Source organism: Sciurus vulgaris (genome assembly GCF_902686455.1).
Source record: "Sciurus vulgaris genome assembly, chromosome: 13".
Taxonomy (NCBI): domain Eukaryota; kingdom Metazoa; phylum Chordata; class Mammalia; order Rodentia; family Sciuridae; genus Sciurus; species Sciurus vulgaris.
In genome coordinates, this window is record NC_136474.1 from 71,414,870 (window position 1) to 71,431,428 (window position 16,559).

Below are 16,559 nucleotides of genomic sequence, written 5' to 3' on the forward strand. Positions count from 1 at the left end.
ATCCAAGAAGGAGATACTACTAACTGCATCTTGCAAATGAAGAAACAGACTTAGAAAAATTGAATACCTTGTCAAAAGGCTCATGGCGAATAAAGAGAGGCAGGACTCTATTCTCTCCTGTTCTTTCTGCTTTGTGATTTTCCACTCCATGTTTCCATGATTACGTGTGTGCGAGTCAAAGTCACCCTCACCACCCCATCTAACCACTGACTTTTTTGTTTAAAACATCCTGTGTTCTTTCTTTTCTAAAATTTAATTACCTAATTTTTTTTCTGAATTTTACATTGCAATGTTGAAACATAGAGAAAATAATATGTCTTGTACCAGATGTAAGAGGCACAGCAGATGTTAACATTTTGTCTAGTTTGCTTTGGACTTTTTTTTTTTTTAAGGAAATAATGTAAGGTCCCACTGCTCCTCACTCCCTTCTCCTTCCTTCCCCAAATGCTCCCCTCAGTTTGGCGTGTACCATCCCTTTAACGTGTGTACATCAGGAAGGAAATATGCTACTTCTGCAGGGTTCAGAATGCTGCATAAATAATATCATCATGCACATCCGACTGCCTTGAGTTTCCCATCTGCACAATGGGGATGGTAAGTAGGGCCTCCCTCGTAGTGTTGCCATGGGGTTGGCTGCATCGGTACACACGCACTTTGGACAGACCCCAGGGTGTGGTAGGCACCAGGGCAGAGTGCTGCTGCTGGGGATGTTGCTGTTTTTCTGGTATCATCCACATACTTTGTGCAACTTGCTTTTTTTCAGCAAGTGCTTTGCTTTTGAGATGGCCCTGTTGATGGGAGTAACTAGTCCATTCATCCAGTTGCCCTAGCATCGTTGTTGAGTGGAAAAGGCACTTGTCTGTGCATTTTTCTACTGATGGACGTTTAGGTTGTTTCTCTTTGCTTTTGCAAATAGCCCTGAATTAGACTCTTTTGTACCTTTCCCTGCTGCACATGTGTAACAACTGCTCTGAGCAGACACCTACATGCAGGGTGGCTGGGCCCTTGGTGCACTCATCTGCAGCTTGTTGGGTATGGCAAAACTGCCCTGAAAAATGACCAGATGACATTAATTTCCACCAGAGAAGTCTGAGGATTCCCACAATCATTATTAGCCTCCATGTTTAAAAATTCAGACACAGTGTGTCTAGAATGGCATCTCACTGTGGTTTCAATTTAATTCACGCTCCCTTACTTTGTTTGGAGAGACTGAGTATGTGTGTTTTATGCTGAATGTGCATGCCATCTCTATCTTGTTCTTCTATAACTTTTCCGTTTGTGTCCTTTCTTCTATTTTTCTTTTGTATGTCCCTTTTCCATTTTTTTAATCATTCAGATATTTTTCTTGTGGTAATAGACTTCAACAATATTCTCCCTTGTTTTTTTTTTTTTTTTTTTTTTTGTGCTTTTGGTGAATTACTTAAGAAGCCCCATCCTTAAATCAAAGTGAAAAAGATAGTCAAAGGTTCTTCTAAAAAATGTTATGATTTTCTTTTTCACATTGAAGGCTTTAACCCATCTGGAAGCTATTTTTGTGCACAGTGAAAGGTAAGGATCTAATTTTATCTTTTCTCAAATGGTTAGGCAATTGTTCAAACACCAGTAATTAAACGTCTCATCTTTTCCCTCTGCTTTATAAGGCCATCTCTGTGTGTGTTTCTAAACTCTATTCAGTTCCATTGGTCTCCTTTTTTATCTTTTTACCTATATCACTGGTTTTAGTTTTTAGAGACCTACAGTGTTTTAACATCTGGCAGGGTACATGTCCCCATATTATTAATATTGTTCATATTATTTTTATTTTTCAAAATGATATTAGCAATATTTAGCCCTACATGGTTCTACATGAATTTTAACAGTAGCTTCTACTGTAGGGTATTGGTATTGGGGATTTTTGACTGAAATTGTACTGCACAACAGAACAACCTGGGAAAATCTGACAATTTAAAGAGTTTGAGTATTTTCTCATCCATGAATGTGTCTCCATTTTTAAAAAACATATTCTTATATACTGCCTTCAACAAAAATGAACATTTTCCTGAAATATGCCCTTTCACAGATATTCTTAGGTTTCACATAATTGTGAAATAAGTAGTACATCTTTAAATTAAATGTTTGCTTGCTTGTTGTTTTTATTAACTTTTGGACATTAGTCTTATATCCAGTACCTTTTTAAAATCTTCTCTCTTATTGGTCCTTATAGTTTGTGAATTCTCCTAGATTTGATTGATAATTTTTTTATGAAAATGAAAGTTTGTTCCTTCATTTTTAATCATCTCTTTTATTTCTACTTTTTTTCCTACGCCTTTTCTCTGGCCTTAGGACTTTAAGTACTGTGATGAACAGAAATAATGATTAGTGTGTTTTTGAGATAATTCTATTTTTTATCTTTAATCTGTTACTGTAATAAATTAAATGAGTAGGTTGGCTAATGTTAAATTATCCTTGATTCCTGGAATAAATGGTACAGAGAAGAAATTATTTACTGTTTATGTAATTATTTATTTATAAATTCAGGGTGCTAACATTTACTTATTTATGATTTATTAACATTTATTTAGGTTTTTTTGGTCTTTGTTCATAAATGAGACTAAATGTACATTTCTTTCTCTTAAGCTACCTGCCTGATTTGGGAATCAAAATTCATAAAATATACTAGTGCTCAATACCACTTCCCTATTCTTTGAAACAATTTGTCTAAGATAGAAATTAATTATTTATTAAATAGTTGGTGGGTTTTGCCCAAACAATCTTATGGGTCTGCTATCTTAGGTGAATTTTAATTGCTGCCCTAATTTCTTTAATGATTACAGATCTCTCTGGAAACTAGCTACTGCAAGTCCTTGAGACAATCAATCCTTCTAGGATGCTGATCAAGTTATATCATATAGTGACAATCACAAGACCCAGACCCAACCTCTTTACCACACAACCCTGTACTCCCCAAGCAATGAATGCTAACGTAGCAAGGAGGAAGAGAGGCCAATATGCTCTGTGCCATATTCTTCCGAGACCCCAACACCAGCAAAGAGGCTAATTCAGCTTAAAGAGCCCACAGCCCCAGGATCACCACCTTCTGCAAGGTCTGCAGTTTTGCCCTGCAAGATCCTTCTGGGAATTGTAGAATGGGACGGGTACTGGAGGCTTCACACCTGCTATTGGTACTGTCTCTGTTAGTTTTCCCCAATAAATTTTGTTCCTGATGATGATGCCAATGATACATGTTCTATCGGATTATTCACATTATGCTTTTTTCCTTGGTCCATTAATCACTAAGCAATGTGCTTTCGTCCAGAGGTTAGAGTTCCTTCTAACTTTACCACCTATGATCAAAGAATGTTGTCTCTATATTATTGATTCTTTTGGATTTGTTAAGTCAGCTTTGTGGTTTTGTATGTGGTCATTATGTGCCTGAAAAGAAAATGCCTTCTCTACCGGTTGGATGCAGAAACCTACCTGCTTCTACTAGATCAAGCTTATTAATTGTGTAGCTAATATCTCCATTCATCCTACATTTTTATCCATTTGACCTATCAATCATTGAGAGTGCTGTATTAAAATCTCCCACATCATTGTGTATTTCTCAGGATACTCCAAGAATTCTGTTAATTACTGCTTGAACTATTTTGGAAATATGCTATTTAATTTATAAAAATTCAAAACTATTATATTATGCTTTTGTCTTTATTCCTTTTGCCATTATTCGACAAAGTAGTTTATCTTTGAGAGCTATGAAGAGCTAGACTACTTTCCTTCCTAATGTTGTGATTTTCCTATTTACTCCATTCTATTTATTCTAAAATCTTCTGCATGATCTATTTAAGTTCATTTTTTTTCTTTTCACATAATATGGTAATATTTATTTTTGAACTTAGTTTTTCCTAAATTTTTTTCTCTTGATACGTTTATCTTAATTTTACAATTAGCTGTGCTTTTTCTTTGCTTCTCTTCCCTCATTTCTTTCTGTTGGATTGACTCTTCATTCCTTTGTGTTCATTCTATTGATTTATAGATTACATATTTCTATTTTTGGTGGGCACTTTTATAATTTTAATATTTGCACTTGACTTATTAAAATGTGCAATTAATCATTTACTCTTTTGGGGGTGGGAAGATAAACCATGGCCAAAAACCTTATTATGTTTTAATTCTCCAGTTGCTTTCTTTCTCAAACATTATTGATTTTAAGGGTCCACACTTCTTCTTGCCCTAATGTTCATCATTATTATGATGTTTTACATAGTTAATGCTTGCATAATATTACACAGTCATTGATTTTTTTGCTCACTGTTGGGTCTTGTCTCTCACTTTGTTCAGTGTACAATTTCCTATTTAATGTATTTGTCAGAGGTTGTGTAAGTATCGATCGAGAAATGGTAAATTCTATATCTCTCTGTTGGCATGGAAATTTGTTGATTTTGCCCTCACTCTGGAGTGATGACCTCGCTGGTATAGAATTATAGGCTGACATATACTCTTGCTCAGAACATGGAAGACATTATTACATGGATTTATGCCTCTTGCTACTAGGAATTTGATATCAATTTAACTGTTGTTTTCACAGAAGGCAATCTGCCAAATCTGCTTCAAGATCTTTGTGCCTTTGGTTTCACCATAAGGTATCTAAATGTAGGTGGTTTTCTTTTTTTAGGAAGTTTTTAATTTTTTTTATACTGGGGATTGAACCGAGGGGCACTCTACTACATCCCCCTCCCTTCTTTAGTTGTAGGTGGACACAATACTTTTATTTTACTTATTTTCATGTGGTGCTGAGGATCAAACCCAGTGCCTCACATGTGGTAGGCAAGTGCTCTACCACTGAACCACACCCCTAGCCCTATAGGTTTGTTTTCATGCATCCTGTTCCATGCCTCCTTGTGCTTCTTTAATCTGAAGACTCATCTTTGTTCCATTCTATAAAATTTCAGTCATTGTCACTTTGAATATTCCCTCACCTGTTCTCTATATTCTCTGGTTTTGAAACTCATATTCAACATCAATCAGCCCTTTACATTCTTTCCTTCCTTCCCATGACTTCTAATTTCTATTTTCCACTCTTATGTGCCTCTGAGCTACATGGAAATTTTGTCCACATTTATCTTAGGGTTCACTAGTTCTGTTTAACTATTTCTAATTGTATTGTTTAACTCATCTAGTAAACATTTATCTTTAGGGATCACATTTTCATTTCCTGTATTCCTGTTCACTGATTCTCTGTTCAACTATTTCTAATTGTATTGTTTAACTCATCCAATGAGATAAAAAATATTTAACTATATTTAGTGGCCATATTTTCATTTCCTGTATTCCTGTTTGATTCTTTATCCACATTCACTCTTTTTCATAGTGTCTTTTTTTTCTTCAATTACTTTTTTCATGTCCTTATAGGTTTAAACAATTTAAGGAATAGGCTTTCTCAGGATTACTCTATTATCTGAAATTCCTAAGAATTTAATCTTTTTTTGTGTGTTCATGGTTCTTTTAATTTGTTCTTTTTAGTTATACATGACAACAGAATGTATTTTGACATATCATACATACATGGAGTATAACTTCCCATTCTTGTGGTTGTACATGATATAGATTTACACAGGCCATGTATTCATATATGAACATAGGAAAGTAATGTCATTCTACTGTCTTTCCCATTCCCATCCTCCCTCTCTTCCCCCCATTCCCCCTGTCCAATCCAGTGAACCTCCACTCCCTCCCACCCCGCCAATTGTGAGCCATCATGTGTATATCAGAGAGAACATCTCACCTTTGGTTTGAGGGGATTGGCTTATTTCACTTAGCATGATAGTCTCCAGTTTCATCCATTTACTAGCAAATGCCATAATTTCATTCTTCTTCATGGCTGAGTAATATACCATTGTATATATGGACCACATTTCTAAGGATTTAATCTTATTTGTTGTGTCGATTGATGTTTAGTTTTAATGGATTGTGACCTTGAGTGTTTTACTGTTTGGAAAAATAAGCTTATCTCTAGAACTTTATTGTGAGAATCTTGTGCAGTCTCCCAAATGCTTTCACCACGTACTCAAAGGTATCTATTATTGCCATGGAACCAACATTCTGTACTTGGGGATAGCAGCTTCCCAAATCACACTTTTAATGTAAAATCAGACCTTAAGCCTACATGTGATAAAAGCCTGAGGTATCGATTTCTCAACAATTTTTAAAATTTTAGTGATATGACAGAGATAAATTTACTGATGAGTAAATTTTTTTCCTGATCTATTTTTTCACTGAAAATGTTTCTATGAAACTTCAGCATTTCTGACTTTATGTGCAGTTCCAATTTCAAATCTCTTGCCTCATGCAGGGCCAGGTCTCATTTTCTGACCCCAAATGGGTATTAAAAACCTATCCTCTAGATTTTGGGGCATGAAGCTCCCTTCTTGTAGGAGTCATAACATTGATTCATGGTTAATATTTTAGTTTTGAGTTCCCTCTTCATTTCTGACACCTGGTGAGTTCTTTTTTATTCCCTATAAGCTCAACAATACATATTGAATTCTTTAATATATTATTACCAAAATTCACATGTCTCTGTAGCTTCTCCGACTCCCTGTCACACCACTAATTGGCAGAAGCAGGAGAGAACCAGCTGTCTCAGTTCTGTTGACCTGAACTTCTCACCAGCACCTGCAGCTGTTTGTTCTCATTTCCTGCTTCAACTGTGAAGGTGATTCTAACTCTGTCCCCTGGCCCCATTCCAGTACGTGCCCATCCACTGCTCTGAATCAGACCACACCCAGCACAACCCAAAGCATAGCTTGGATGGGCACAGAGCTTATGGAGATGAAGAGAGTGAGACTCAGAGTTTGGGTTTGCTCCTAGTCTAGGATATAAACCAATTTTAATCACCCCCAAACCAGGCATCCTTTATTCTGAAAACATGATTTTAAAAAACAGCATGGACACCCTGATGTTCAGGACAGGCCCTGACAAGCCACATCACAAGAGATGCTCAACAGAGGAGCCCAAAAGGGGCTCCAGATGCCTTCCTCGGTCAGGGTTATGGGAAATATCCCTTCTAAGAGGCAATGCTGGGCATGGCTTGTGAAAACAGATTTGAACCCATTACCTGTGTCTCCATACTCTCCAAAGATATTGATGAAGACATCGGCATCTGTCCCTGCACCAATGACATCACCAGTGTACACCTTGATTTCATATTTGTTACCTGGAAATGAAGAAAGAGGATGCCTTGGCTCACTAGGATCCTAAGGAGAGAACAGGCATCTCCTCTAGACTCTCCAGCATGAAGGCTCCCTTCTGCTAAGAGCCATAACATAAATTCCTCATTAATGTTTGGTTTGGAGCCCCCACACCAATCACCCTTCTCCCCAGCAAGGCACAAATTGTCATCATTACTGTCAATAACAGCAGGAAATAAATCATTCAACACTGGTTCCAAATGGTCATTATTACACTTATGCAGTGCATTAATCAGAGATGGTGGGAACCTGCGTTTTTATCTGCTAACGTGTTGCCTTGGGATGCACATCTGTCTAGAACCAAGATGCCGACCAACCCACCAGCATCTCCCCTGAGCTGCTGAAATGCCTCCAGCTGGGTTCCTTGCATTTCCTTTGCCTTCTCCAATCCTTTTTCCACACTGTACCACAATGTAGAAATTCACTAAGGAAACTGGATTCTGCGGATGAAAATTAAATTTACATGTAGTTTTCCAAGGCATCAAGGCAGCCACAATGGCCAGCAAACATGTGCTTCCTGGGTCTTTGCTCCAATCATTGCACAGAAATTCATTCTCTGTAACCCCAAACACCTCAGCCTCAGGCACATCCTCAAGGAGACCTGGAGATCCATGTAAACTTGGCACCATGATAAACCCTGTCCATGTCTTCCCACCTGGAGTCTTCCTCAGGCAAGGGGTCGGTGTGTGGGGTCAGAGGAAGAAGAATCTTCCAGATTTTCTTTAGTGTCAATAATTCCAAGAGCTGAGACAATTCTCCCTTCCCCTTTCCTTTCCTATGTGACTTTCCATTTTTTGTGTAGAGGAGTCCTTTGTATCAGATGTTCTATGCCCAAACTGTGAAGCTGATAAAAATAGAGCTGTTCTGACTAAGGCCCATAGACCTGGCCCCTCTGTCCACCTTCTCCTAGAATCTTCCCTGACCCCCACTCCAGCCCCTAGGGGCATTTATCCTCTGCATTCTTCAGCTCTGCTATGTCCTCTATGTCAAGCTGAATCCAATTTCCTAAAAACTCCAGGTCCCAGGACAGTTATTCAACACAAAGCACTGCTGTTGGGGAGGAAACGCAATTTCATCCACCTCTACTCCTGCCCACAGTACAAGGCCAGCCTTGGAGATCCTAGAGGGAACCCACAGACACCCTTTACACAGCTTCTACAAGCTGGTCTTTGGCTGTGAGAACACTGAGCCTAAAGCAGCCAGTGTCTTCTCTTTCTCTCCTCAGTCCTCACTTAGAAAAATCCACTGATGGGAGAGGACAGACTTCTCCAATCTTTGTCCCTAACTGAAGGCTCCTGGAGAAAGGGTCACTCTCAGATTCCACCCTTCATGCCTAACCATGAACACCCCCTGAGATAGCAGCTGGAACAAAACCTGCAGAGGAGGCCAAACCAGGAAACCCCCAGGTTAGTGGCTTGAAATGTGGGCCACGCTGAGGTTGCCTGGAAGGGTTTAGGGGAGCTAAAATTTCCCTCTTTGTAATTCTACCCACAAATGCCAATTCTGTCTTCTGGAATAATTCATAATACTGGCTTCTCTTTCCACAAGGGCCTCCCAACCCCTCCTGCTTCATGTGCCTGTTTCCCTGGGGTCCTGTTGCCCCTGCAGACTGATCAGTGCTCAGAAACAGCCTTCAGAGCCTGCCCAGGGTCCCCATCACCCTGGCATCCCCAGCCCCAGGGCCCTGGGCATCTTGCCACCATGAAGAGGGGTCTCTTGAGTTCTGGGTGAAGTGAGTCCTGGACTGGAACTGGGAATGGTTGTGAATTCCCAGAGGTCCTTCCTGCCAGGGAAGGAAGAAGCAAGGCCAGTGGGAAGCCTTTACAACTTGTAAGGTCACAGTGAGAGCAGAATCAGCTAGCTGGGGCCAAGGTGGTCCTGGTCCCTACAAACCAAGTGATGCAGAAGCTCTGATGGGAAACACGGAGAGCTGCCTTTTTAACATGCTTTCCAATGGCAGGGCACAGGAAAGGCTTCCAGGGCTTTCCAGCTGAGGCAGACATGGGATCTGAGCCCAGTGATGAGGAAACCAGGCACAGAGTGGGCAGGAAAAAGAGTGAACTGTCTTCTAGCCCCCATAGAACTTTCTATGGACAATGGGGCCCTACATCTCTGGGTGGCTGGCTTGGGTGCAGCAGGCCCCCTGTGGGTTAGGTGACCATCACACTGAGGAGGAGATCAGCCGCAGCAGGGTAGATGGGTACACTTCACAAAGCCATTCTTTAAAAGACCCTGGTAAATGGACAAGGAGGATGACCACAATACTTTTTGTACCACTTCTTTTCCACATATTTGTTCAAGAGAACCCCAAACGATCTAAGTCGTCACTTTCCAAAACAGCCCAGTCCAGCCCTAACTAGAGATTAAGTACATGGACCGATGAGAGAGCAAAGCTGGATGAAGGCAGGGCTTCGCTCTCGCTGTTGACATACTGGGGGCAGAGCATCGAGTCCTCCTCCTGCCAGGTCACATGAGAGTCCCCGCATTCCCTGTGACTAGAATTGCAATGAGTACAGAAATGCAGCTCTGGTCACATGTGGGGGGTGGTATGTTGACTTCATCCTTCAGATCTGATGGCCAGTAAGAGGGCCAAAGTGCCCACATATGAAATGGGCTGCTCCCTGGCTAGTGGAACCAGGCCAGAGCAAAGGGGAGGGGAGGGGAGGGGAGAGTCTGCAAAAAATCCAGCCCAAAGACCAGGGGAGCAGGCAAGAAGAAAGGGGTGAATGAGGATTGGGGGTGGGACACGTTTCATCTATGAAAACAAGAAGCGGACCTGCTTTCAACTGACTTCCAGGACCAGTACCGAACCTTCATGTAGGCATTTGTAGTTCACAAACCACTGGCACATCCTTGAAGTCACTTGATCCACATAATGGCCACATGGCAGGTATGGTTGACATTGTCATTTGCAACAAGGAAACTAAAGCTCAGAGGGTGAGGTGGTCCACCCCAGGACACACAGCTATAAACAGTGTGAGAGGGGTTCAAAGCCAGGTTTCTGTTCTTCAAATCCAGGGGCATTTCCCAGGATACCCCATGACCTCCTGCACCCCATGCCAGGGGTCAGCGAACTTTTTCTGTAAAGTACCAGATAGGAACTATTTTTATCTTTGTGGGCCATTCGGCCTCTGTTGTAATGACCTGACCCTGTTGGTCTAGCATGAAAGCAACTACAGATGACACTGCATAAATGAATGGAGCGGCTGTGTTCCAATAAAACTTTATTTATGGACACTGACAGTTGAATCTCAGAATCTGTATGTGTCACGAAGTCTTGTTCTACTTTTTGTTTTGACTATTTAAAAAAAGGAAAAACCATTCTCAGCTCTTGGTTCACACAAAATTCCTGGCAACCCAGTTTGGCCCATGGAATCTGGTTTGCCCCTGCTGCCCTATGTCTGGTGCTCTCAGGCCCAGTTCTGTGTGTTTCTAGGCAAGGATTGCCACAGGACTCTGCTCTCTGTGGCCTGGGATGGGTACAAAGCTGCCTGGCATGAGGTGACCGATGTCGGCAGCAGGATTGTAAAAGCACATCCTAAGCACTGGCTAAGCAGTTTTTTGGGGGTAGAGAGTGTACACGGCCAGCTTTCCCTGCCCCCAAAATGTGTGACTAGGCTGTCTGGAGGTTCTCTGAGTCTCACAAATAAGGGGACCTGGTCTGGGGCTTCCCAAAGGTGAAGACGGGTGACAGGACCAGTCCTGCCACCTTAGGTATCATGCCTTTAGCTCATGGCCTGCATGAGAGGCCAGGAGCAGAAACAGACAGAGGTGAAGGTCGAGTCGAAAGAGGGCTAGCAATGGTCCTCTTCCAAGAAGAGTGAGCAAGCACGCAGAAACTGTCTCCTTGTCAATGATGGGGAATTTGCTCAAATCCACTCAAGAATTGGCCCGCGATTTACCCATGCTGTGTGTTGTCTGGTGTAACATTTTCCCTAGAACTGATTTCTCTCTGGCCTTTGCAGCCAGCTGCTGTTAACTCTTACAGGACCTTCCTACACATTAGAAAAGAGAGTCCCTGCTGGGTATGGTGCCACACACCTGTAATCCCAGCGACTCAGGAGGCTGAAGCCGGAGGATTGCAAATTCAAGGCCAGCCTCAGCAATTTAGTGAGAACCTAAGCAACTTAATAAGGCCCTGTCTCAAAATAAAAAATTAAAAGTGTAGTGGTAAAGCACCCCTGGGTGGTTCAATCCCAGTACCAAAAAAAAAAGAGAAAAAAAAAAAAAAAAATTCCTTCCTCAAGACACTTTACTGCCATCTGTTGGATAATCATAACAAATACAGAAATCTACAGCCTTCCCAGTACGAAAAGCATCTCCTTCCACAGCTGCACTGGTGCAGGGCCCCCTGCAACCTTTACATCTGAGCCCAGTAACCCTACCCCTCAGGCAGTGGCCTCCTTCCTGGTCAGTGTGAGCTCAGAGAGGCCAAACTAACTGGAGCATGGCTCAGACGAAACACAATGAGGGGCAGAGCTGGGGTTAGGCTAATCACGTAGCACCTTGCAGAGCCACACAGAACTGAGCTGGGGTCCTGTGCTGATGGAATCAGCTGCAGCCCAAAGGCCGGTTTCCTGCCCCAAGGACACAGCAATGAGCTGTCCAGAGTCCTTCTCGCCTACTTGGTGACTACAGTCCTGACCTTCCCTCGGCAGGTCCCACGGTGGAGGCATAAGGTTGCCCCCTTCAAACAGGAAATCCACCCTGAAGGCCGGTGGAAACTGCCTGCGTGGGCTTCCAGAAAAGGCAGGCACTGGCAGGCCCCAGCTGCCTGCCTGCCTGCGCCGGGTGCGCCAGCCGCCCCCACAGCCTCCCCTACGCTCTGTCTGGAACAGTCAGCGCACAGCAGCGACAGAACGCATCAGAGAGCTGCCCTGGGAGGTGGGGGGAGGCACAGGAATGAGGGGGTTGGCCCCCCAAATCCTGTGCCATTTGCACAGCTGAGCCGCTCGTTGTGTTCCAATAACAGAAGTCAAGCATATGGCCGTGGCCAAGCATCCGTCCTTGGGAATGGACCGTCCCACACCCAGCGTGACTTGGGCCTCTGCTCATGTGGGCCCGACTCTTTCAGGAAGCAGACTCATGAATGAACGGATGGATGCCGTTTCTTTCCCTTCCTTTCCCCCATCCCCGGATCCCATGAACACGGAACGCGGCCTTAGTCATTTTGGCAGGTGAGGGCTGGGAAGGAGGCCGCTCAGGCTTGATTCTACACCACCCGCAAGTGAATCTGCAACGGCTCACACCCAACACCCCTCACTTCCGCTTACTGAGAGCCAAGGCGCTGGGAGTGAGATCTCACAGGCGGTACGGAGGTGGAGATGAAAATGGAGAGGGAACAGCTCGGCGGGACTGCCCTGCGGGTGGGGATGAGGAGGAATGTTCTCTCCCAGCCAGGGGAGCCCATCCCGACTCAAGCCAGCACAGGGCGGGGGGACCCAGGTAGGGCAGTGCTGGGTCGTGACCACTGACCAGGGCATCCCTCTCAGGCCCGGAGACTCCAGTGCTCCCGCCACACAGGCTGCTCCCCAAAGGCCTCCTCCTCCTCCCTCAGGCCCAGGGCTCCCCGTGGCCCCAAACGGGGAATCTCCAACACCTGCAGGTGAAGCCCACCCTCCCATTGCCTCCTGCCCAGACTCTTCCAAGCTCCTAAAAGCCTGTGGGACAAACTCCTAATTCCTGGGTCCACCTGCAAGACGCCCAGCAAAATCCCAGGCCTCTTCCCTAGCTTCCCCCACTCTCCCCTGGCCTCTCCTCATCTCCCAGCCTCCCACAGTCTAGGAAACAGGACAAGACTTTTCGGCTTTCCTAGAAGGCTCTTGATCCTGCTGCCCTTGCGGGCACACCGTGTACCAAGATAAAAAAGACTCAAACACTTACTGGGGACCCGGAGGGGCCAGTCACATCTCTTGCCTCATTTAATCCTCCCAAGAAGGGACCCTCTTGCTACTATTGTCACAATGTCACTGATGAGACCATGGAAGCAGGAGGTCACGAACTCGAGCAAGTTCGCAGCTGGAAACAGTGAAGCTCAGATTTGGACTGAAGGGGTCTGAACACGAGGGCTCTCTGCTCCCTGTCATTGCACCCACCAGCCAGACCCAGCTCACGCCCCTGGCTCTCTCAGAAGTACCCACCTCCCAAGCCACAGTACCCTGATCCCAAACTCAGTGTCTGTAGTGCTCATTTGGCACTAAACATGTGCCCAAACACATGAGGCCCTGGACTGACCTCAGCTGGTTGACAATGGCATTAGAACATCAGTTGTCAATAATTGTTCATGGACAATTTTTTTTTTTTAAAAAATCACTCTACCCTTTTCATCACACAGAGTATATTTTCCTTAAAAAAAAAAAAAAAAAAAAAAAAGCCTTTTTAATGCCAGCCCAATACTCGCAGGTGAGGAAAGGTAGCAGGGGGAGTAGACAAGCTTCCAGTCCTCTTAGCTCACCTTGCTCTCCCTGGCGTCCAGATCCCCACACCCTGCAGAGCTCTTTCCACACTGTCACTCATCTTCAGTCACTTGTCTTCCTTTGCCTTGACACCATTGCTCTGAGAAGACCCTTCCCATCCACCAGCACACCCCAGCTCACTTCCTTCCCAGACTTCACCTCGCTGCTAACATCTATTCGTCCCATAGCGCAAGAAAACCAGCACTACTCACCTGCAGCTGGAGGCACTAAAACTTCGCTCAGCAACCTTTCTGCAGGGCAGGTGAGTCCCATGTGTCAAAGATTTAACATTCTGCAAAACCCCTGAAGCCACCATGCAATCCCATGCATAGCAACTAATTCATAGTAAGAAAGTAATTATGCTCATAGATTACCTTTAAGGATGTCCAGCATAGCATTGTTAATGATAACAAAAAATTGGGAACGACCTAAAAAATTCTAAAACCAGGGGTTCTTTGCACAAACTATGATATTCTTTCATTCATGGACTATTATACAACCATTTAAAATAATGGTCAGAAGATTATTCACTACTATAGTATAGTATTAAGTGAAAAACATGGTTACGAAACACCATTGTTAAGCAATATATACTGCTTAATACATTCATGCAACAAACAAAACAAAACAGAACAAAAAACCAGAGAGGAAATTCACCAACATGTTAGCAGGGGTATCTCCAAAGCAGTCTCCCACATAGACTGAGTTCAAGCCTCTGAGTTTACTCCTGGCTCCATCCTGACACAGACACTAACTTATCTCTAGGTAATTTCATCTGTGAAACGGGCATGGTAACAATACCGTCCTCATGGGTTGCTGTGGAAATAAATGCATACTACGATAGATGGTAGGAAGATAGACTGAAATGATTGATGATAGATAGATAGAATGATGCCTGACATTGAGTAAACACTAAATAAAAATTGCCCATGTCCATATGTGGGTGATGGAATCATAGAAGATTTTCTTCTTTTGCCTATTTGTGCAATACTTTTGAATTTTTACAACAGCCACATTTTTTCCCCTATGATTGACGATTAGAGTTGCCTGAAGCCAATACTTGAGTATATCCTCTGTAGTCTGGGAGAAATTTGAGAACTTCTGCCAGTCTGTGGCACCCTCACACTGACTTTGGCACCAAAAGCCCTTGAGCAGGTCAGAGTGACAGGAGGATTGAGGATTAGATGGAAGAAGACGGAAGGAGAGACGAGGGCCACCAGGTGGACTTCCTGTCCTGGGCAGTAGGAACCTTTCTGGGACTCACTGGTCTCACCTGGAAGTCAGGGAGGGTCCCAGCAGGAAAGCCCTGGTGCTGGGATGGACACCCACTGCTGGGTCAGGGCCAAGGCAGCATCTGTATCAGGAGTTCAAGTGTTTATGGGTACAAACTGGGGCACAGAGAAAGTGCTACTTCCACCAGTAGAAAAAGAAATTATTTTAAACACCTGTTTAAAAACAAGAATAAGGGGGCTGGGGAGATAGCTCAGTTGGTAGAGTGCTTGCCTAGCAAGCACAAGGCCCTGGGTTCAATCCCCAGCACCGCCAAAAAAAAAAAAAAAAAAAAAAAAAAAAACAGGAATAAGCAAGTGCAGAGCAGATATACAACTCCTGCATTCTGCAAAAGTTCTGGCGGGCAATGGCCCTGGGTGGGGGCGGAGGTCACAGTGAAACTGTGGCGTGTGAATGAGACACTGCCAACAGAGCCCAAGGGCCTCGTTCTGCTGCAGCCTCGCAAACTCCTTCTCACCCAGAGGGACGCGTGAGCACCTCCTCCTCCACGAAGCCCTCCTGATTCCCCTTCCAATGTGCTCCTGTTGGCCTGGCAGCCTCCACCGAGAGCTTTCCAGCCCTCTTCACTGGGATTATTTCCCAGCCTGACTCTCCTATCTAGACTCTAAACCCCTAGAGAGGAGATTAGGAGATTCCAGAAGATTCCTAAATAATCCACTCATTGACTCACCGAATGAATGAGTCAGGAGCAACAGAGGCGGAGCCGCTGGGGCCAGCACGGCAAGCCCAGGGCTCCAGCTCTGCCCCACGTTTGTACTGTGTGACCAAGGCCAGGTTGCTGAAGTCCCCTGGGCTTCCGTTTTCTCCCTTATGAAGTGGAGGAGGAGTAGATAATGTCCCTTCCAGTCTCAAAATTCTCTGATATACCTCACGGGGGCCTCGTTCAGAGCAGTTCTCTCTTCCCACTCTTTCCGGAGACGGTTTTCCGCAGTGCTAGGTGGGAGCACAGGGGTGGGCGGGAAGCTGCGGTAAAGTTCAGAGGAGGAGAATGCTGTGGGCCTGTCCCAAGCTCCCCGCCCTGGGGCTCTCTGCCCTGGGTCTGTGGGCCTGGGACCATCTCCACAGGGCTCAAAGGACAAGGACTCCCAAGCAGGAACCTCAGGAAATAGAGTTCTGGACAATGCTGAAGCTGGGTGTTGGGGACTTGCCAGGGACAGGGAGGAGGCTGGGACTCCTTGCAGGATTCAGAGGTTGCCAGCCTCCTTCCAGTTGTCTCCATGAGGCTGCCCAGATCCGGGTCCAAGAGGGGATCCTGGCACAAAGCAGCCCCAAAGCCCTTTCCAGTTCTGAGAGGCCAGAACCTGGAGACTGTGCACCTCAGCATCAGAACGAGCGTGGAGGTAGGTCAAGAGGTGTTGTGAGCATCCTTTCCTCTACTAACAACCAGCCCCTTTGTCTTTTTGAAGGTTACAACAAAAATGGCTGCAGCCAGTTATGATAATTACATTCTTAATATTAATCCACCAAAGATGGTTAAATGCCCCCTCCAAGAAGGGTTTCCCTAACAAAGCCTAGGGAGCTAGGAGCCTGCCCCGTCTCAAGACTGGGCTTATGAGCACACGGGCCCTCTCCCTCCAGAGTCTGAAAC

General features: G+C 44.4%; 1 protein-coding gene across 2 annotated transcripts in view; it reads right to left on the reverse strand.

The window, feature by feature from the left end:
- LOXHD1 (lipoxygenase homology PLAT domains 1) overlaps positions 1-16,559 on the reverse strand; it is a 162,154-nt gene that overhangs the window by 117,003 nt on the left and 28,592 nt on the right. For both annotated transcript variants that reach the window (XM_079108765.1, XM_079108764.1), the window contains one exon: positions 7,094-7,192. In XM_079108765.1, the coding sequence (XP_078964891.1) occupies positions 7,094-7,192 (99 nt within the window). The remainder of the gene's footprint in view (positions 1-7,093; positions 7,193-16,559) is intronic.